Raw genomic sequence first — 21,609 nt, 5'->3', positions numbered from 1 at the left:
CACCACTGGAGAACGCAAGAATATGGCGCTACTTCTGCAGAGCGCACTCGGCGCTTCCAGAGGCCTGAGCCCTTTGCTAATTGCGCTCTAATTGTGCCGCGTGACCGGCTGTGTGAGCAGCTGTGTGACCACTGTGTGACCACTGTGTGACCGGCTATGTGAGCGGCTCCCGCCGCCCGCACCGCCCTCAGGAGAACTGGCGGGAACGGGGCCGCGCGCGCACCGTCCTCCCCGCCGCGCTCCTTCCCGCCTCAACGCGAGAGGAGGCCGCGCGCACGCAGGAAAACTGACCCCTCCCGGCCACCGTCCCAGCCCGCCGCGCCTCGCCAGCCGCTTCCCGCCGCGTGGCCCCGCCCCTCCAGCCGTCACGCCGTGACCCGGATGCTGTTGCCGCCAGTGCTTCCGGTGGCGGCGAGGGGCCGCCGAGGTGCAGGGTCCGGTGCTGTCCCGCTCCGCTCCGCCCCGCCCCGCCCCACGGCCTGGGCCCGGTCTGGCAGCCGGCCCAGCATGCCGGGGCGGCCCGCCCCGCCTAGCCCGTCCGCCCGCTCTCCTCTATGTGGCTGGCCCGTAGCTCCGGCGCTGCCTCCTCCGCGCCGCTGCGCCCCGGCTGGGACGTGACCACAGCTCGCTGCCTGTCCGACCGCTCCTCCCCGGTGCTGCCCAGTGAGTGGCCGAGGCGCCAAGGCCTTTCCTCGGGGGGCACCTGGGAGGGGGCCGGGGGGAAGGTTCACCAGGGCCGAAGGGGCCTCGCCGCTCCTCTTTGCCTCGGGCGCTGTGGTGGAGATGGGACCGTGGTTTAACGGGCTTTGGCTTGCCCGGGATTAGTGACTGCGCGGGCCGACGTGCGGGTCGTGCGTGGACTCCACCTGAGCCCAGGTAGTGTTGCCCTTTATTTCCTGAGGCTTCTCGTATCCTCTCTGCCTCCCAGCGTCCCGGAGGCTGTCATCAGTGTTAAGCGAGGAGCCCTGGAGACCTGGTGGGTAAAAGGATTGTGAGGCTTCTTTGCTTGTTCAGCCTCTGGCCTTGCTCTTGTGAGTGTGGCTGCAGTATCTTGTAGCTGGACACCTGTTTGCTGGGTGTAAGGCTCGTTCTAGATTACAAGGCTTATCCAAGAGGTTCCTGGGGAGTGCATAGAGTCATAGAACAGTTTGGGCTGGAAAAGACCTTAAAGATCATCCAGTTCCAACCCCCCTGCCATGGGCAGGGACACCTTCCACTAGCCCAGGTTGCTCACAGCCCTGTCCAACCTGGCCTTGAACCCTTCCAGGGAGGGGGCAGCCACAGCTTCTCTGGGCAGCCTGTGCCAGTGTCTCACCACCCTCACAGTCAACAACTTCTTCCTCATATCTAATCTCAATCTGCCCTCTTTCAGTTTAAAACCGTTACCCTTCATGCTATCCCTACACCCCCTGATAAAGAGTCCCTCCCCCCTTTCCTGTAGCCCCCTTTAAGTCCTGGGAGGCCACTCTAAGGTCTCTCTGGAGCCTTCTCTTCTCCAGGCTGAACACCCCCAACTCTCTCAGCCTGTCCTCACAGGGGAGGTGCTCCAGCCCCTGATCATCTTCGTGGCCTCCTCTGGACCCACTTGAGCAGGTCCGTGTCCTTCTGATGTTGGTGCCCCCAGAGCTGGACACAGCACTGCAGGGGATGTCTCATGAGAGTGGAGAAGAGGGGGAGAATCCCCTCCCTCAACCTACTGGCCACACTTCTCTTGATGCAGCCTGGGACACAGTTGGCTTTCTGGGCAGCTTTTAAGTGCAGATGCAGTGTATCTGCACTGAACGGGTGGTATTGAAGTCATAGTAATAAAGGTATTTTCTTCTAAAAATAGATAAATAGCTAACACTAGTTATCTTAGTTAAAGTCAAATATACGTGCCAATGATGCTGTCAGTTTACAAAGGTGATTAAGAGCTGTGCATTGGGAGAAATGTTGTATAACTTGATCAGTGCATAACATGAAAAATGTATTTTTAGCAATGGAGGCTCCGTACGATGGCACTGAAGTAACTGTGGTAATGGAGGAAATAGAGGGCACTTACACTTACGCATCGCCAGTGCCATCTAAGAAGAAAAAGAAATATAAAAGTACTGGTGATCATGGAGAAAAAGCCAAAAAGCCTAGGTAAGTTCCTTCTGTTTTCATTTAGCTCCTGTGTAGGGTATGAGAGCAGTTTTCCTTGTTTCTGATAAGAATGAACTTTGCAGTACACTTGGAACACTTCGTGGTGTAAAACATCATGTATAAAACATTAGCTTGACACTTTGGGCTTGCTCTGACATCCTTTACTGATGCTACCATTGGTCAATCTAAAGTTTGTATACCCCAGAATAATTTGCCTTAGGCTCTTTCTCCTTACTTCAGAGGTTTTCCTCAGAATTAGTTTTCATTTGGTTAAAAAATGCATTTACAAGTAGAATTGAATGTAACATGCTTGTCATTTGACCTTGAGACAAATGTAAACCTTGTAGATTTCTTTTTCCAAAAGAATTTATGTAGAATGACCTTAATATTTCAGTTTCTGGTTGCATTCCAGATCTGCTTACCTCCTCTACTATTACGATATTTACTTGAAAGTTCAGCAAGAGCTCCCCCACCTCCCTCAATCTGAAATCAACAAAAAGATCAGTGAGAGCTGGAGGTTGCTCAGTGTGGCTGAAAAAAGCTATTACTTGGAGAAAGCCAAGCTGGAGAAAGAGGGATTAGACCCGGTAAGTCATCTTTCTGGCAGTGCATTGCCACGTGGAGAGAGAGGCACTTATCTGCTTGCACAGCATTGTGTGTGGGAGAAGCATTTGACTGCAGATTCCAGTTTGTATTTCTGCTTGGGACAGCCCATAAAGAAGCAGTGTGCGAGGCCACTGCATCTTGGTTTTGTCTTCTGTTCTGTCAAGGGATACTGTTTTGAAATTCAAGACAGATATGTCTAGTACCCACTGATGGGGATGGTAGTTATTTTTGTGTCATGTCATCAGGGTGATTGATGGTAAAGTGGATGGGAACACCAGGGCTGAGAGGGATTCTGCAGGCTCTGTCATGTGGAGAAATTCCCAGGAAGCCACTTGAACTTTAGGCACTAAAATAGCAGGTTTGAGAACCGAATCTCTTCCTTTCCTCGTATTCATTTATTCCATAATCTGTTTTTGCCAACAGAACTCCAAGGTGTCCACTCGAACTGCAGTAGTTCCAGACATTCCGGGTTTCCGTAAGATTCTTCCTCGCTCAGATTATATAATTATTCCCAAAACCACTCTTCAGGAAGACAGGAGCAGGCAGTCACTGGAACTGTGTGTGACACAGGGTCAGGCAGCGTCCGAAGGGTTAACGGCTTCCACTAACATCACAAATGTCTCCCGGGATGCTGTGCAAAACATCCTTTCTGTGGACTCGAGCCATGTTGGCATTTCTGAGCAGTGCATTGCCATCGAAGGGCTAGCAGAAGAGACTGCTTCCTTTGGTCAGTCTGATGCTGTGGAAGAAGTGGTTGCATCAGAGGTTCTCTCTCACTATGTTGGGGCCATGACAGAGAAAGTGGCTGGAGATATCCTCTTGGATGAGGCTTCTTTGGAAATAGAAGGGCAACCGTATCAGACAGCTCGGGTGGTTATTGAAGAGACTCTAGTTAGCAGCTCCACAGACATCTCCAACGGGAGCATCGCCGTGGCCCGCCCTCAGGTTTCAGATGGTGTGTCTGTGGTGACCGTGGTGACTGGGAGGGTAAGTTTTTCTAGTGACACTCAAGACTCCTGCCAGAGTCTCACCTGAAACGTTTGAGTGCTGTTTAACACATTTTACTTAAGATTCTTGGTGGCTGCAGGAGATCCTGTATTGCCTAGCGTGCTTAACGCTCAGCGGTGAGGGAAGCAGCAGCTTTGGTAACTCAGCGATTACAGCGTCTCTGCTTGCAGATTGACTCTGCCATATGCTGCTATCACTTGTGTCTTAAGATGACTGCTTGAGTTTTTTTAACTGTTTCTTATACAATATTTGGGGTGGGTTCTGCTATTGAACTACAAGATTTTGGGGAGAAAAAATGTTACCTCTCTGCTCCTGATAGCTGTTTTCTTGATTGCAGAGAGGTAGAAGGGAGTCCTTTTAAGTTGAAGTGTTAGGGATTGGTTATAGAAAACCTTATTCTGTGAAGAATTGGATCTGCTGTTTTCAGTTTCAAGCTGTGAAGAGTTTGGTAATTTCCAGAGTAGACCTGATAAGGCCATTGCTTTTGAAATGATCAGTCTTCTTTCCCACTTTCTGGTCTCATCAGTCCTTAAGACATATGTTCAATGGTAGTGTTCATGAGAGGGTGGGATACAGGTCATCATGTCTCTTGTTTTCTGCATGTATTTTTCCTTTGACTTCTTTTTAGGATACGGAAGAGAGTAGCTCCTCCACACCCGCTACACAGTTTATTATGTTACCTTTGCCAGCACATTCTGTTGTGGAGAACCCAGCGTCAATTAAATTGGTAAGAAATTCAGAGTCTTGTGTGGTATTTTAATGTATAGATACATTACCATACGCTTGTCTTAAAGATGTTAGAGTAGGAAGGGTTTGATCATGGTTCAGTTCTTAAAGATAATCTAATTTGGAGTCGTCATGTCAGTTGATGTATTTCTTGTCCCTGGTTTTATGCCTTGTATATATAATGGCAAGAATCTGCTCTCGTGACAGGAAAATGTGAGCTCCCCAGTCTCATGGATGGCTGTTGCTTTGGCCATGTGACAGGAGAGAAGCAGTGACCTAAGGTTTTGAGAACCCGTGTAAAAGATTTTGTGGCCCGTTGCATGAGGAGGAATAATGTTATTTCTCTAATCTAACCACTCCAGCCACCTGTATTTCTGTAGTCATTGCAGGGCTTCGTTGTACAGTGAGCCCTGCAGCTCCTTATGTTGTATAAACTAGCATCAAATCCTGGTTTCCAGGTCCTCTATGCTTCCAGCTCCTGGAATACTGCAGATACTTATAGTGGTGCATAGTGTGATATTCTTCCAGGTGCCTTAGAGAGAATGGAGATACCTCAGGTTTTTGTTCCTGAGAAGGACCTACCTTAAATTGTCTCATTTCTTTGACAGCAGCACTTGCATGTCTAGAAGAAAACATACCTAGAGAGGGACTTAGGGCACAACAGCTCTCTCAAGAGTGTTGAGTACAGAATATTGAGAAGTGCTGTGTTGACAAAAACTCAGTGTGTTGATGCACTTGTCCTCGCAAAGATGACAGGTTCTGCTTTAGTGATCTTTTTATGAAGTGCCTGGTGGTGCTGCTGGTGTTACAGCAGTTTAAAGCAAGTTACAGTAAAGCACCAGGGAGTACTTGACTTCTGCATACAATAACAAATTACTGCTGAATCTTGAGTGCTTGTCTTCAAGTCTTGTTGCGCTGTTGACATGAGTCTATTAATCACATCTTGCCTCACTGTGGACTGCTGTTTGAATCATTTTTATATGATTGTATGACTTCTTCATATTCATAATAGAACTGTTACATCACTGTAAATGCAAGATTAGCTTCTCCAGTAGGTCATATGCATTGTTCATCTCTCATCTGCAATTTGATCTAAATTCTGGTAATCCTGAAGGTTCTTTTGTAGACTGAGCATTTAGACTCAGAGTAGTTATGGTGCTGACTCACTCTGATCCAACTGTGTGGTGGTTGATCAGTAAAAGGAATAATAGCAGAGGGCTGGTGATTTGCTGAATAACATTTGTAAAGTGCTTACGAGGAAAAAGGGAGCGATGAGCACAGCTTTGTGTTTTTCAGCTCTGTAGAGAAATTCTTGACGACTCTTGTTTCAGACAACCACCTATACTCGCAGGGGACATGGAAATTGCACCAATCCTGGCTGTTCCTTCACTTACGTCACCAGGCATAAGCCACCAAAATGCCCCACATGTGGGAACTTCCTAGGAGGGAAATGGATCCCAAAGGTAAATTTGCCTTTCCTTCCCTGATTTTCAGACAAAAAGTGCTGGTTTTGTGGATGCCTGTGATATTTCTAGACCTGTAGATCTAGCACAGGAGGTCAGATATGCCAGAATTGATCTCTGCACTTGTGTTCCAGTGCTTGTGCTGGAGCAGGTCACCATTGCAGAGGACACTTGGCCAAGGTCAGACAGACCCAAAATCGCCGAACGTGGAGTAATGATGCCACTTCTAATCTACTCAGTTGGAGTAGATGGGGCTGAATTTGGTATCTCTCTCTCTTGTTGAGAGGATACACATTCTTCTGTCCCTCTGCCTGCATTGTAGTTCCTGTGACTGGAAGACATTTGCCTGTTCTTCCTGCTGCAGTCCTAGCTAAGCTCAGGAATTTGGTTGAACTATTTGTCTTCTGGTAATTTATCGGCCTTTGAGGTTCTTCTACAAATTGAGGTTTTCTGTGGTCTTGCAACATTGTTTTTTCAACAGGAAAGGAGAACAATTCTCAACTACAGTAGGTATATGATCCTTTGGGAGCTAGCTAATAAAGTTGAGGTAGTGGAAGCTGAAGTGCTGTTGGGTATCGTTGGCTGATGGCCACGTGTCTGATCATTCACGATGTTCTGACCTTTGGCTGGAAGGAAATTCCCAGGTGTTGGTGGAGTTGTGAAGTTTGTTTGAGTGGAATTCTCCACATGATACCTACTCTGCTTAAGCTATTGGCATCTCTACTAGCTGTATACAGCAAAACTTGCTCCTTAAACCTTGGCAGTGTCATGGTAATTAGCTCTGAACAGATGTGCGTTCATTAAATTTCTGTCTGAAACAAGGCTCCTCAGGCACAAGTTAAAGGATGTTCTCAGTGTGAAAATCTGCATTGGCATTCAGTGGCTTTATGTGGATTTGTTCTGAACCTCCTTTGTTTTGTGTTGAAATACATTAAACATTTAGGGGCAAGAAGTTTTTTAGGCAGCTTTCAAACTCTGTAGTGTCCAAGCTGATGGCTGGGCTTCCTACATGGTAGGAGACAAATAGTGATGATGACATCTTAGCTTCTGTTCTGTAAACCTGCTGAAGTAGGTGAATGGCTAACTGCAAAAATATATTTCTGCCTGAATATGGAGCGCCTGCTCCTGTTAAGTCCTACGTTGATTAGAACTGAAAGGTTTTAGAGGGCGTTCTCTTTCTGTCTTTTTCAGTTTTGTTCTGCTCTTCTGGGAACATGTTTGCATAAACAGTTCCACTTGTTGTTTTTATGGTGTCATGCCTTGGGAAAAACATGCACCAGCAGGTTTTTTTAACCATAGAACTGAAACTAAATATACACATACCTTCCTGTTCCTTAGAAGGGAAAGGGACTAGGTTATAAGAAGTCTGTTTTTAAAAATCTAGATTATCCTTCTGAGTATGAACTCTGTAGAGAGCTTAGAATTAATGTGCTTGTCATCCAGAAACTCTTGATTCCATTTCTCCTGTCTTTTTGCATATTACCGACTCCGTGTTCCATCCTACCTTTGTTGACCCCAATACATGGCTTCTGTAGCCTTAGTCTCGAAGGTAATGTTTTTCCCAAAGTCAGAAAACCTTCCTAAGTAATTCTCTGTTTCCCGAAAGAACAGACACCGTCAGAGAGCTGAAGCTCTGAAAGGGGAGCGTAGGAGGTGGGTCCTTGTTACAGAGGGTGGTGGGTGAGTTTGTGATGTTGATGCTAATGGTGATATTTGAGGGAGTTTAAGAAAGACTGATTTTCCAAAGTAAACAGTGTCTAAAAATAATACACGAAGGGCCAGGAGGCTGATAAAATGTTAACAGGGACTTTGCTGTCATAGGAGATGATGTCTTTCTGCTCTTGTATAGTTCACTGCTTAAACACTTCAGATTTTGCTGTTTTGATCCAGCATTAAATAGGCCATGGCAAACCTGGCATATGTGAAGGGAACTTATTTATCTGCAAAAGCCTAAAACTCTGAAATGTGACTATCTCTTTGTTTCCAGGAAAAGCAACCAAAAAGCAAATCTGAGCCAAATTCAGGCACCTCTCTTAAAACTCCAGCAGCTAAAAGAGGTCAACAGTCAGTATTCACAGAATCAGCAGCTGTTAGCGAGAGTACCTCCAAGTCTGCCTTGGAAAGCTCTGAAGCTGTCAGCCAGCTGCTGAATGCTGTGCCTGTTGGAGGGCAAATGCAGGAGACGGAGTGGGAGGAAGTGATCATCTCTGAGGCTCACATTCTTGCAAACAGTGTGCTTGCTGAAGACAGAGGGAGTGCTGTTGGAGTGATGCTGGGTCAAGAGAGCCAGCGGCACGGAGACTCTTCGGAGCAGACAGAAAAAGATAGTGTAGGGCTGGGGATGCCACCGTCTTCTGACGTGCCGTGTCCAAATGCCTCTGCAAAAAAGCCAATGGGGTGAGTCAGTTTTCCATATGTTATGGGAGTGTGTGATGTCTGTTGTGTGCCGATGGGACTAATCCAAGAAATTGAAGGCTGTTGGCAGTGCTTTCTGTAAGACCTGTTCTGTTTGCCGTCTGTTTTGTGCCAGTTCAGGATTGTTCCTTTGAGAGTTTGTCCATCAGAGCTAGTTTGGGTTTTTTTTAAGTAACAATTAAATTGTAGTCACAGGACAGATGTATCCTTAGCACTATTCGTCCTTTCTACTCCTGTAATCACTAGCTGTGATTATTGTGCTAATAAAGCACAGGCCAGGGAAGAGAAGAAAATTGAGGCTGAGGGGGAAATCGATGGAATTTTTTTCCAGTTGTAGCTCTTGTCTTTCAGAATTGATGCTCCAGCTCCTACACAAAAAGGACAAGAAGTAAAGAGTAAACCAAGACCTAAGCCCTCCTTGCTGGCTGCAGCAAGACCCATGCGAGCCATTCTGCCTGCACCAGCCAACGTGGGGAGAGAAACCAGCACTGAGCAGCCCAACAGACAGGCCTTTGCAAATACCGGTAAAAGCAGTATTCTCTGGTGTGCTTTGGGAGTAGCTGTCTTTCCTCACCGTGTTGAGGTGGTCTCTGTCAAATAATAAGATACGTCTGAAGGGAGATGGTGACCTATGCTAGGAAAAACTCACTTTTTCTCTCTGAGAGTGTGGGTAAATGGGCCATGAAACACCTGCTTTGGTCATTTCAAGTTCAGAAGAAAAATCTCACGTGGCTATGGTGGCATTTACCAAAGATGTCAGAATGAAACAGGACCTGTTTTCTCATACCTAACCTGCTGCATCCTTTTCTTCCTTCAAGACAAGCATTCCCCTGTGAGAACAGCAGGCTTGAAGCCCAGTACGCTGAAACAGTTGGGCCAGTCGATTCTGCAGCCACCAAGTGCCGAGGAGCGAAAGGTACCTATGGTTTGTTCTTCAATTGCATGTTATTTTCTTGGGTGTGTTTTTCCCCAGATGAGGGATATGACCTGAGTGGTGAGAAATAGAACATAAAAATGTAGCAGCCTGATGATGATGAGATCTGTGACTGACAGTTTTTATGATGAGGCTCAGAAGCAGCATGAATGCTGCATGGCTGACTGTAGGAACTGAACTGGGAGATGCTGTTGGATGATCCTTCTGCTGGCTGCTCTGAGAACCTCCCAGCTACTTCCAGAAGATGTTTTGAGGATCTGCTAGTGCTTTGATAATCTGACATGCTGAGTACTGAGTCTTTCACCCGTGAAATATGGCTGAGTATGCCAAGATGCTGGAATACTTCTGTTTGAATTGTAATGTCTTAGTATGCAAAACAGTGTGTTGTAGTCCTCTGATATTAAATGATCATTAATTGATTTATTGGGGAGAAAAAATGCTAATAGGTATTGCTTCCAGAATGTATGTATTCAGTAGTAGGTGTCTCATGGATGTTGTTTTTTCTGCTTTCAATCTCCAGCTCCACAGTGCTTTGACCAGCAGAGCATCTCAGGTTAAAGTAGTGGAGGTCAAACCAGACATATTCCCTTCCTACAAATACAGCTGCACTGTAACTTTGGTGAGAATTTTTCAGATGGTCTGATTTATGCTGTGGGGAGTGTCATCTCTGGGGTGAGACTGTTCTGTGACTTCCGTTTTACTGACTTGCAGAAATGTATCTTGTATTTAATGTGAGACAGTCTGTACTTTGTCATCTGTTGACCTAATCCAGGGTGACTGTACTCTGTTGCAGTCATGTTTGGGACCTTGTTAAGAACTGGATTTTTCTTCATGTCCTGGCATAATCCCCATCCCCTCTTTGAGTTTAGCAGGGGAGGATCAGTGGTTTCTGAATTAATTGAATGTGTGAGTGTTTGTGGTCTCTGGAACTGTCCCCAAAACATTTGAGTGCCAGTTAAAATATTCTGTGCAAAGTGACAAGGCTGCTATTTGACCTTTAAACGAGGCGTTATAAAGTGGGGAAAAAGCATATGATGTTCAGGCAGGCTTTTCTAGAATCTGGTTGGCATAGAATCATAGAATCATTTAGGTTGGAAAGGACCTTTAAGATCGAGTCCAACTGTTAAAAGTCTAAGTCATCTAAAAGTCAAGGTCAGCAAACATCTTTTTTGTGTCCTTCAGGATTTGGGATTGGCAACATCACGTGGCAGAGGCAAGTGCAAGAACCCCTCTTGTAGTTACGTGTATACAAACAGGCACAAGCCGCGAATCTGTCCAAGCTGCGGATACAACCTTGCCAAAGACAGAGCTGAGAAAACAGCAAAATCCCTGGTAAGGTTCAGAATACTTCGTCTTGTCAAATAGCTATTGTGGGGTGGGCAGGGAAGTACCTGAGTTTGCAAGCGCCCATGGGAACATGAGCTTTTCTAATAGAGTAATGTCCTACTGAAAATACTTGTGATGATGATTGTACTGTCCAGCTCCTGCAACAGTGGTGCTTCAGGCTGCAACCGAGACCGAGTGTGCTCAGTTCTACCACTGGATGGCTCCGTAGCTTAAAAATGCTTGCGGCCTGCCAGTACATGCTGGGGAAATCACCCCTGAAGTCACACTTGTTGTATCAGCTCTGTTGAACTTCAGACTTCATCAATAAACTCCCAAGTATGCCCTGCTTTGTGACCAGTTGGTGGCTAATGTCAGTCAAGTTAGTACATTTTGTATTAGAGCTTCCTGTTTTTAGGGGTTTGTAGTGCAACTTTACTCCCAGCCTGAATTTATTTCTGGTTGTATTTTTTTTTTCCTGTTGTAGAAAGATGTTTTTCAGTTGTCTGCTGTTCTACATGAATATAAAGAATGAATTCTGGGTTTTGCTTGTTTGGTGTTTTTTTGCATTTGAAGTTTCAAAAATTAGATTTTTTTTCTTAAAGAATTGGTTTGGGTTTTTTTTTTAAAAAAAAAAAAGGACCTGTCCTGTTCTTAGCTGAAATGCCCACTCAGCATATAGACAGACTACGTTTTAGTCCGTGTGGTTATATGACTCTTCCAGTTGCTTTTTTATTTTGAAGAACATAACTTTGTGTAGTGTTTTTTAAAAAAACAAACTAACTGAAATGGCCTGTGTGAAACTCACACATAAGCAGCTGTGTAAGGAACAGCAGTGTGCTTAGCTCAGCTTGCATTTTGAGAGGCCTGTGGCTTGTCTCTTCCTCATTTAGTTTTTTATTTTCTGGTTCTAGATGTGTTTAACATTCCTATCACACAGTTTGTTGTTGTCTCTGGGCTTTGGACTGATCATTTAGCTCATTGCTAGACTAGACAGAAAGACAGGTTGAAACGTTGGCAGAAGAGTTTGATTAAACAGATTAGCCTGTTTGCGTTCTTGCTGTTCTTCTGAGCCACTTAGAGCTTGGTTCTCCTGTGCTTGTGCATTTTGTCTTGATAGTGTATGTGTGTTGGGAGGGTGGTGTCTGAGGACTATAGTTGATCAGTTGTAATTGATTAGTGTGTTCTGTATATCACAGCCCCTAGTTTGTGTTTAGTGCTTGTCTCTGGCTTCTGGAGAGGTGTGCAGATTGCTGTGGCTGTCTGAGCATGTTACAGAGGAGAATGTACCTGATAACCTCTGGAGAAAGGCAGTGACGATTGCCAGGATTATTGAAGTGTTTATATACCTGTTGGTGGTTGTCCTCACCCTCTTGATCCTCAATCCCTGCGCTGACACTCCAGTTTAATGGCAAATCTGTCATGGTCTAGCAGTGCTACAGGAGTACCTGAAAGGCTGGGCTGTAATAAACTATTTTTGGTGAAGTAACTTAGGCTTGAAGCTACTCTCTGGAGTCAATGACTGAGCAGTGGAGTAGAAGTCAAGTCTACTGGGTACAAAGGTTATTGTGTTTCTCCTACGTTTTATGACTTCTTTGGGCTTCTTAATATTTCATCCCCATGCTTGCCTAGTTGAATATGTGAGTGTTTTACTTGCTTTCCAGGAGGTCAGTCCAGGTCAGTCTGATGTGCTGAACACCAGCGAGCCCCTAACCCCATCCCAGAAAGAGATCCAGCGTCAGTCCACCCTGCAGTTGCTGCGCAAGGTAATGCAGATCCCAGAGAACGAATCGGAACTGGCCGAGGTCTTCGCGCTCATCCATGAACTCAACAGCTCGCGGCTCATCCTCTCCAACGTGAGTGAGGAGACGGTCACCATAGAGCAGACCTCCTGGTCAAACTACTATGAGTCTCCATCTGCGCAGTGCCTCCTCTGTAACAGCCCATTGTTCAAAGGGGGACAGAAGTAAGATTCTGTTTTAGACTTGTGACTCTTTCAACCTCGTGCTGATATTCTATGTTACAAGCATGCCTGAAATAATATTTGCTTTAGCCCCTGGTACTGAAGCTGCTGTAAGTGACACTGAATAAGGTACATGTGCGTGGAAAGGGTTTAGCTGCTTCGCGGTAGGCTGTTTCTGTTTCTCCTGTGCAGTGTAGTTTTGTCGTAGTTACCATTTCTGTACAGCAGGAGAGCTTGATCAAAGAGGGACTGCTAAGTCTAGATGTAATTTTTTTTCCCTTGAAACAAAATCTTTTCATTAGTCATACCTTCTTTGTTTCCCGATCTGATGTTTTGAGGCTGACAGAGGCAAAATTGTGGGATTATAGATACTCGTTATGTGATTTCTCTTTTCTCTCTCATCCTGATCTGAATATTTCCTGTGTGGATCTTTTTGCTTATGATGTTTTTGTTCTTTTCATGGCTTAGCGTGGGCTTGAGTGAATCCTTTTCTGGAACAAATATCCAAATTGAAACCTGAATGACTTTCAGAAATTACCAGTATATAGGCTAGATTACCTTAACTAGATTTGTGTAAAAGCCCGTAGGATATCTCCTCGCTGAGTCTGCCAAACATCATCTTATTGCTGAAAGCCTGAGCTGAAATGTTCTCCACAGCAAAATGTGTAGTTTACTGTTGTGTTTCTTCAACTAAAATGATATTCTTGATACCAGTCAAGGATGTTTGCTTTGGTCAAGCTAGTACTAACTGAGATTTTTCCAGCAGGGATACTTTTTGTACTCAGTCATTTTTGCAGAACAGAACTATCTTGCACCCTGTCCCTCACCTTGTGACTTACCAACCTGTGCGTTGTAAATCCTTGCTTCGATGCTGGGCTGCTTCGCAGTGCTCCGAGTGTGGGACTCGCGTGTGCCTGCGTAGGCTCTAATTAAACCCCTGGCAGTGGGAGGGAGCTAGCTTTGACTTTGATTCCTGTTTTCTCAGGGGGACAGCTGTATTTCTGCCACTAAGGCACAACTGGCATTTTCCTGTCTGAACTTCCTCCTCGGCAGCTGTACTGTAGAGGGTCACGCCTTTCTGAATCTATGGGTGTGCAGGGACAGGCTGTCAGGTAGAATGTGTTACTCGTCACCATTTGTTGTCCCACAGCAGTAGGGCTGATGCTCTCCCAGGGCATCTGGGGCCACAGATTTTTCTCCACTTCTCCAGTACTATGTGCCCGTTGTATGGAGCTGGAGAGATCCTGCAGTGCTGTTAAAAGGATGTGAGCAGTGACCTGACTCTGCCAGGGGAATCCATTCTAAAATGTAACTTTTTTTTTTTCTGGCATGAAATGATGTGAACTGGCTTAGACTGACTTACTAATGAACTGATCTCAACTAGAACATTTTAAGTTATTGACAGGACTGGACTGAAACCTGTTGGCCCTGACTCTGAGTTGTCTTTTGTTGTCTGTTACAGTTCCCTTGCTGGTCCTCAGGAGTGCTGGCTGCTGACAGCTAATAGATTACAGGTGGTTACAGCTCAGGTCAAAGTGTGCTTGAACCTGCAGTGTCTGGCCCTCCATAGCTTCACTGATATTTACACAGGTAGGAAAAATGTAAGCATATCAACTCACAGCATGACTGCAGTCTAAACCCTTCAGAAGCCTTGAGACTGTATCAGGGCATTGTCTTTGCACAGAAAAGCCCGTTCCCTGCCCCAGTGTATTAAACTGGAATTATTTTTGATTTGCACTATTCTTCTGCTTATTCTGCAAGTAAATCTGTATTTGTGAGAAAAGCACGTATGAATGATTAGATGAGGAAGACTGTGCCTTGCTTCTCTGGTGGTCTCCTCTGTGTAAGTGGTGGATGTTGAGTTCTGCAAGGCAGCCCCAGAGATCATAGTCAGAGACATCTCTGCAGAGTGCTGTCCTCAGGGCTGACTACTGAGGCTCAGTGGCAGTCACTGTGGGCCTCCTGCAAGGCAGTGTGGAGCTGAGGAAATGGATTGGTTGCTGTTCCTTGTAGCTTTTTTAGTTTAAAGGCAAGTCTGTGAAAGGAGCTAATCTTGCTAATGTGCAGAGGGAACAGTCCCAGAAGCACTATCTGGATGTTTCTATTATCCTCTGAACTATACTCATATGAGTATTTTGCATGTCAGTAAGGAATCTATTTCTCTGTAAGGAAGATCTGGGACCCTACAGACAATAACTGTCTTATTTTAACTGCAGGCCTTTTCAATGTGGGTAACAAGTTGCTAGTGAGCTTGGATCTTCTGTTTGCAATCCGAAACCACATTAAACTTGGAGAGGATCCCAGAGTGGCTGTTGGCAATATTCTTGACTCTGTTCAGGAGCAAACTGGTGGGTTCTCCTTCTTGGTTTTTACCCTAACACACCAAACTGTGACCAGCTGATGATTGTTAGGTTATAAAAAGGCAAAACCCACCTCTTCTGGTGTGGTATGTTTCTGTTAAATCACTTCCTAAACCCAGCAGTACCTCTGTGACTAGTTCTTTGTAACAGTTCTCTGGAGGACAGGTTTGGTTTTATTCTGCATAGGAGAGTTCTACCTCCCCGCTGACTTTAGGAAGTGAAAGCTATAACAGTGGCATGTTCTCTTTTCAGAAAAAAGCCTGAGCCCTGATGAGCAGGTTCAGCTCCAGGAACTGTTGTGCAATGGCTACTGGGCCTTTGAGTGCCTCACAGTCCGGGATTACAATGATATGATCTGTGGAATCTGTGGCATAACCCCCAAGGTGGAAATAGCCCAGAGGAATGTGGAAAATGTCCTGGCACTGAAAAACATAGAGGTAGGCTTTTCACAAACTTCACATCCTGTTCATGTTCAAAGCAGATCATAATGACTTTTGCTGACTCTGGTCTTCGTGATGCACGATAATTACATGAGACCTTTGTGAGCACTTTTCTGCTGATGCCTTGCAAGAGGATGTGGCTGGAGTGGTGATGCCTGCACTTCCTCTTAGAGGTGTTGATGTATAGTTTGGGGAAAACAAGATCCTCTGTCCCTGGACCACAGCTTTTGTCCAGCAGCCTCTGGCAGTAGGGACCTTGGATGAAAGTTGCTGAACCTGGCCTTCTTCCTTTAATACGAAGGCATTCTTTTTTTTCCCCAACAGCAGTTTCCTTGAGGTGCTGTCTTCTCTAATGGGGAAAAAAGCCCAACTGGTAGTATGCAGCATGTCTGGCTTTTATGTCAAATAAATGTTTTTGACTCTCACCCAATGAAAAGTGGTTGTGGGGAACTCTAGGAGCCTGAAGTCATCTTGTTATATGTGGGCTGAGCACTCTCCTGGGTATAGTCCTTGTGCCTTGAGTGAGGCTGACACACAACTGTCAAATGAACTACAGTTACTTGTATTTGACCAGTGTGTTTCCTGCTCTTTCTAGTTTACTTGGCCAGAATTCTTGCCATCGAGTGAAGTGAATGTAGAAGACTTCTGGTCCACGATGGAGACAGAGGTGATTGAGCAGGTGGCTTTTCCTTCTAGCATCCCCATCACAAAGTTTGATGCCTCTATTGTTGCTCCGTTCTTCCCTCCACTGATGAGAGGAGCGATGGTGATCAATACTGAGAAGGACAAGAACCTGGATGCACAGCCAGTGACAGGTAACTGCTGAGCTTGTGCTTGTGAAGTTTATGCTTTACGTGGCGGTGACTTCCATCTTTTGGTGATGGTTAGAGGTGAGAATTGATGGTTGCGTGACTTTAAAAGTTATATCTGCTGAGAGAAGGCAAGAATGCTGGGGTGAGTTCAGCTGTTCTCAGGATACTTAGCAGCTTGAGCTTTGGCCTGACCAGTGAAGCTTCAATGCACCGGTGTGCTCTGATGCATTTGAGACATGGGGGACAAGAGAGCACTGCACCCCAAATGAGATACGGTCTGACTGAAGAGGAATACATGTATAACAGGAACACCAGTCACTATTTGTTTCGTGTTAGACTGATACTCGGACTGTGAAAGCTGCAGGCAGTGCTTGGTATCTCAATATCACAATCTCAATGAAGGGTGAATGAGGTTTTATAGAACTTGAAAAAGACTAGGAAATGGATGTGCTAGTCCTGATCAGTGTTGTCAGCTTTCAGTATATCCAGGGCATTGACTGCATGTAACAAGAAACCATGAGATGAATAAGCTCAGATGTATGAGAGCTAAATATAGTTAGCACCAGGTTCACTTAACAGTTTAGGTATTAGGTGTAAGAAGGAAACTGGCTTTGCAGGCTTAACAAGTGTATGAGTAGACTTTGCAGACAGGGCTGCAGCTTTTTTAGAGAGTTGAGCTGCAGAAGAGCTACATGGGCTTTCAAGAAGCAGAGCTCCAGAGAAAGAACCAGGGAGGAGATGTGAAGGGTGAGCCTGGAGCTGCTCTGTCTGAAAGCTGCAGTCACATTTTTCTGCACTCTTCTGTCACTTGTTTATCATCACGTCAGTCCAGCCAGTCATTTAAAGGTTACAAAAGACAGGATAGACAAGTGCTCATGGAGTCTGCGGCTCTGCTGGGCTCAGTCTGGTGACCTCACTAGCAAAGGGTTCGAGGGGAGTGTGGGCTGTGACACACTTGGGAAATAGGACTAGTCACGGCTTTCCCTTGCTGGCAGTTGGTTGTGCAGTCTCTGCGTCTGTAGTCTTCAGAAGAAATTATTTTGGTGACTTCCCTTCCTGAGAATGAGTCTAAGACTTGTTTCCTGCCTTTGCAGGTAATGGGAGTGCCTTGGTGAGGCTCCTTCAGGAAGAAATCGTCAGGCTTGAGCTGATAAGCTCTTACAGTGAGGAAGAGCTGCAGAGCTTTCTGACACAGTGTGGCATCCCTTGGGAGGCTTCAGATACAAAGGTAATGGCTTGTTTGCCCACATACAAGCCTGAAGGAGTGGAGCTGTTCTTCACTGTCTTCCCTCACTCACACTTGCTGTCCTAGATAATTAACTGCTCATCTGACTGCGCTAAGGGCAGGGGTGGGTTAGAAGTGAGTGCCTGCAGATTACAGGATAATTTACACATGGTGAAGTAAATTGAACCTTTGTGGGCTAGAAGAAAGGAAGCCTGTAATTACCTTGTCACAGGCTCAGCATTGTGTAATTGCTTGTCATCCTCACAGTGCTGAGCGTAGGATTAGGAAGTTATTGGATGAAGTGCAAATTAGGATTTGGAAGACCTTACCTGCAGCCTCCTCCCTCTCTGGAGGAGTCCATTAATTTTAGCCACATACAGACTTTCTCTGGGGCCCATCTTTTCCAGGACCAGCTCTGCTACTCCCTCCTGGCACTCTATGAGTTTGTACAGAATGGGACAAGCATCACACAAGCCTCTGCGCATCACACAGGAGGGAAAATCTACAAAGTGTGTCCACATCAGGTAAGGAAGGCTGGAGTCAGCAATGTTCTTTCTTACCTTGCTGTTCACTATTATCTGACTTACCAGTGTGGAACTGCCTCATTAAATAGAAGCAATGGAGTGAGCCCCTCTGAGCCTTGGGAATGAAACGCACTGCCTCGGGGGCTTGGAGTATGAGCAGTCCTGCAGGAGATTTCAAGATCAACTAGTGATCTGAAGCCTGGTTTTGATCTTGCTGCTGAGATGGAGTTGAAAATCACTTCTTCCTGAACAAGATAAAGTGAATGTGTATGAGGAGGAAACAGAATATCTCTAGAGAAAATAACTGTCTGGTTACTCTATTGTCTGGAATACCTGAAAGGAAGCTTAACTTTTTTTAAGACCACCTTTTCTTCCATAATTTTTCAGTTTTATTGTGGTGTTTGGTGTTAATCCTTTTCTTTCCAGGTTGTGTGTGGCTCGAAGTACATAGTCAGAGGAGAAAATGCCCGGGATCATGTGGACTTGTTGGTTTCCTCACGTCACTGGCCTCCAGTGTACGTTGTTGATACAGCCTCTTCAGTGGCACTGTGTGCAGATGTCTGCTGTCCCGGCCTGACTTCCCAGATGTGGGGGAAGAACCAGGGCTGCTTCTCTGACCCCATGGATCCTCCAACGGTTAGTTAATGTTCACCTTTTCACTCGGCTATGCCAGTCTAATATGGAAAAGTTTCAAGTGAGATTTAAAATAAGAATAAAATTTAAAAAAATACATGTAACCTGCATTGTGCCTCGAGATAATTTGACCTGCTAAGTGTCTCCTGACTCACAGCTTTGCCAGTGCATAGCTTCTGAGCATAGCAAAAAGCATTATGTGTTGCTTGGGGCATTGTATTAGGTTCCTGCTCCTTGATAGGAAGAGCTGTGCTGGAAGTGTGTTGTAACAGTTCAAATCATGACCTTTGGGGCATGTCGCTTATTTTGACGCAGCAACTCACTTCTCTCAAACTACTGCTATTACTGGAGAAATGGGAGAGGAAGGGGTTGACAGTACCTTGGGATTATCTCTGAGGGCATATGAGTGAGGAGGAAGCATACAGAACCACCTTTGTGGCGTGCAGGGGAAGCCTGAATCAGCCCTGCCTCTGTCCGGGGTCATAGCGCTGGTTGGAGTTCAGCCACGTGGTAGCTTTGTCTTGTTCTTCTTGACTGTGAGGAATTTGCTTCTTGTTCTACCTGGTGTGTGTCTCTCTCTTCCAGTATGTGTCCTGCCCTGAACTGCTAGACCAGCACTACAGCGTAGACATGACTGTGGCTGAGCACTCTGTTCAGCACCCAGTCACCAAGTCGTCGGCACGCCGCATTGTTCACACGGGTTCGGAGCAGAACAGCCACCGAGATCCAACGGCCCGGCACCACTGCATCTCCCTGTGCCGCGAGCTGGAGCCTTACGGTGCCATCATCGCTGCGATCAACGACAGCAAAACGAGCAACATCCGCCAAAGGCCCATCACCTTTGAGAACGCCACGCACTATTACCTCTACAACCGCCTCATGGACTTCCTCACCAGCAGGGAAATTGTGAATCGGCAGATCCAGGAGATCGTACAGAGCTGCCAGCCGGGGGAGGTGGTAATTCGTGATGCTCTCTACCGGCTCGGAGTGGCCCAGATTAAAACAGAAACAGAAGAGGATGAAGAGGGGAAGCAGGAGGATGATAGAGGTTGCTGAGGAACAAGCCAGCTTGTTGGTTTCTCTCTCTCTGGTGGTGTGGATGGGTGGGCTGGGCCAGCTTCTGCAAGGTTTGGGCAGCTGTCTGGCTTGAGAGTTTTATTTTTACAGGTTGGAGATGTGATGCCGGTGGCTTTGACTGCTGTTAATGACCAAAGAGCTGTGTGCTTCCATAGCATCATGATAGCTGCTGCGAGCGTGGATCTGTCACCCCCTTGCTGAAGGCTGCAGCTGCCTCCTGAGGTGTGCGAGGGACCCGCTGTGCAGTGGTGTGGAATGTTCCCCTCCCTGCAGCTGGCGAGTGGAGAAGGGAGAGGCATTTCTGGTGGCAGTGGGGAGTGTGCCTGGTCAAGTGCACAGATTTTTTTTAATTCTGAATCTTGGTTGCTGACTTCTTTGTGCATATTGGTGACAGGGGTGGGGGTGTGGGAGCAGGCCTGAAAGGCAGACAGCTAAGATCGTTTCCCCCAAAATGTTCTGAATAGATTAGTTGAGGACACTGACTCCTGCTTGGAAATCTTGCAGAGCTTTCATGTGTGCTGGCTGCAGGGAGTCTTTAGTCGAGGAGGAGGAGTCATGCAGCTTTAACTCGCTGTATCTGGGGAGCCTCCCTGGAGGCTGCACTCCTGGATCCAGGATTGCGGGTGCTTTGGCTGCAGGAAGTTTTTAGAACTGTTTGTCCCCTTACATAAGCACTAATAATTTAGAAGCTGAAACATACAGTGAGTGAAAACTGTTCTGTCTGCCAGGGTGGGAGTTGACTGGGCAAGCCCCAGGGGAGTCGAGCTCACTGGAGGGCTGTGTGAGCACGGTGTAAGGTGGTAGGAAAGGGGAGGGACACTCAAAACTTCTGCGCTGTCCCTGTGGAAACTTTTTTTTTAGCAGTTTAATTCTGTTCAAGGACTTGCATTTCTGTTGTCCTGCCCTTAGAACAGAATCAGAAAGACTGTGGGATCAAGGAGAAACGATGAATGCAGTGTCCCCAGAGCGAGCAGCGTTCGGTGTTCCTCCCGCAGAGGCGGCGCTGGGAGAGCCGCAGTCCTGGCACTCTCTCAGGTGTTGTATTTGCCCTGCCCGTGTCCCCGCAGTGCCCTGTGGGTTAGAGGAGTCTCATGCTGCTCCTCGCTGAGCACTCTGCACCTGTCGCGCGTCTGAAGAACACCTTGGGCTGTGGTTGCAAAGCTCTGTGTGTTGTCTGCTGCCGGCTCCCTCTTGCCATTGCTGGCGGTGAAGGTGAGGGTGGATGGGTGTTTGCTGTGAGCTGCAGAGGAGAGAAGCGGGATGCTGGGCTGCTGAGTTGCCATCCAGGGAGTTTGAGTGAGCAGTGGGGAAGATTCAGAAGCTTGCGGTGTGGTTGAAAACTCCCTTCTGTGAAGGGGAACCTATTGAGTACCGTACTGTTAAAGTAAATGTATTAAGTCTGAGCAAATGCAGTAATTATGGCTTGGGGTTTTTCTGTTAAGAACATTAACTTATTATAAGAGACATTAGTGACTTTTTTCAGTCAGTGATAAAATTTAATAAATTATCTCCAATTTTTGGGGTGAAACTGTGGCCATGTGACTTGTTTTTTGTGTACAAGACCTGGAGGACTGCAGAGGGAAGGGCCACAAACACTGTGTGTATGTACACCATGCCTCCACCATTCCATGGTGGAATTCTCAGAGGCAAGGTCTGAGCAGAGCAGCTCAGCCACCACTCCACAGTGGAGTTAAAATTATCCTGCTAAAAACAGCTACGGTGTAGTTCTTACGGGTGGCAGGAAAGGAGGTTCTGCAGATGGTTGACTCCACTGTTGTGCATTTCCCTGCACAGGGCAGCTCCTGAGGTGACTTTCAGAGGAGAGAGGCTGCAGCTGGTGACAGTAACTTCTCTTCAGGTTGTGTTCAGTAGCCTGGGCTGGAGCTCCAGCCACAGTAAGCTTGAGTCTCTGGTCACCAGGGCCCTTTGGCCTCACACTGCCACCCCAGTGACCCATCTCAGATGTCCCAGCATCA

At 46.4% G+C, this 21,609-nt stretch overlaps 1 protein-coding gene across 4 annotated transcripts; it reads left to right on the top strand.

Moving 5' to 3' along the window:
* Positions 1-408: 408 nt before the first annotated feature.
* On the top strand, positions 409-21,166 carry HMGXB3 (HMG-box containing 3). Of its 4 annotated transcripts, none has more exons than XM_074883353.1 (20): positions 409-663; positions 1,977-2,124; positions 2,537-2,711; positions 3,154-3,717; positions 4,367-4,465; positions 5,796-5,927; positions 7,915-8,324; positions 8,694-8,866; positions 9,161-9,258; positions 9,797-9,895; positions 10,459-10,608; positions 12,264-12,565; positions 14,025-14,152; positions 14,779-14,910; positions 15,175-15,359; positions 15,958-16,177; positions 17,269-17,402; positions 17,807-17,923; positions 18,350-18,559; positions 19,142-21,166. In XM_074883353.1, the coding sequence occupies exons 1-20, from the start codon at positions 555-557 to the stop codon at positions 19,610-19,612; spliced, it is 4,056 nt and encodes a 1,351-aa protein (XP_074739454.1). In that variant the 5' UTR covers positions 409-554; the 3' UTR covers positions 19,613-21,166. The 4 variants fall into 4 exon arrangements, with proteins under 4 accessions (XP_074739454.1, XP_074739453.1, XP_074739452.1 ...); XM_074883352.1 differs by having other exon boundaries at positions 2,519-2,711; positions 12,267-12,565; XM_074883351.1 differs by having other exon boundaries at positions 2,519-2,711.
* Positions 21,167-21,609: the final 443 nt, after the last annotated feature.

The sequence above is a fragment of the Strix uralensis genome, chromosome 14 (genome assembly GCF_047716275.1).
Source record: "Strix uralensis isolate ZFMK-TIS-50842 chromosome 14, bStrUra1, whole genome shotgun sequence".
Lineage (NCBI taxonomy): Eukaryota > Metazoa > Chordata > Aves > Strigiformes > Strigidae > Strix > Strix uralensis.
The sequence above is the reverse complement of the archived record's forward strand: the minus strand, read 5'-3'. Positions and strand labels throughout refer to the sequence as shown.

Coding starts and splice junctions, on each gene's coding strand:
- HMGXB3 (XM_074883351.1), top strand. CDS start 555: ATGTGGCTGGCCCGTAGCTCCGGCGCTGCCTCCTCCGCGCCGCTGCGC. Junction 5,928..7,914: donor GAGGGAAATGGATCCCAAAG/GTAAATTTGCCT, acceptor CTTTGTTTCCAG/GAAAAGCAACCAAAAAGCAA. Junction 14,911..15,174: donor CTCTGTTCAGGAGCAAACTG/GTGGGTTCTCCT, acceptor TTCTCTTTTCAG/AAAAAAGCCTGAGCCCTGAT.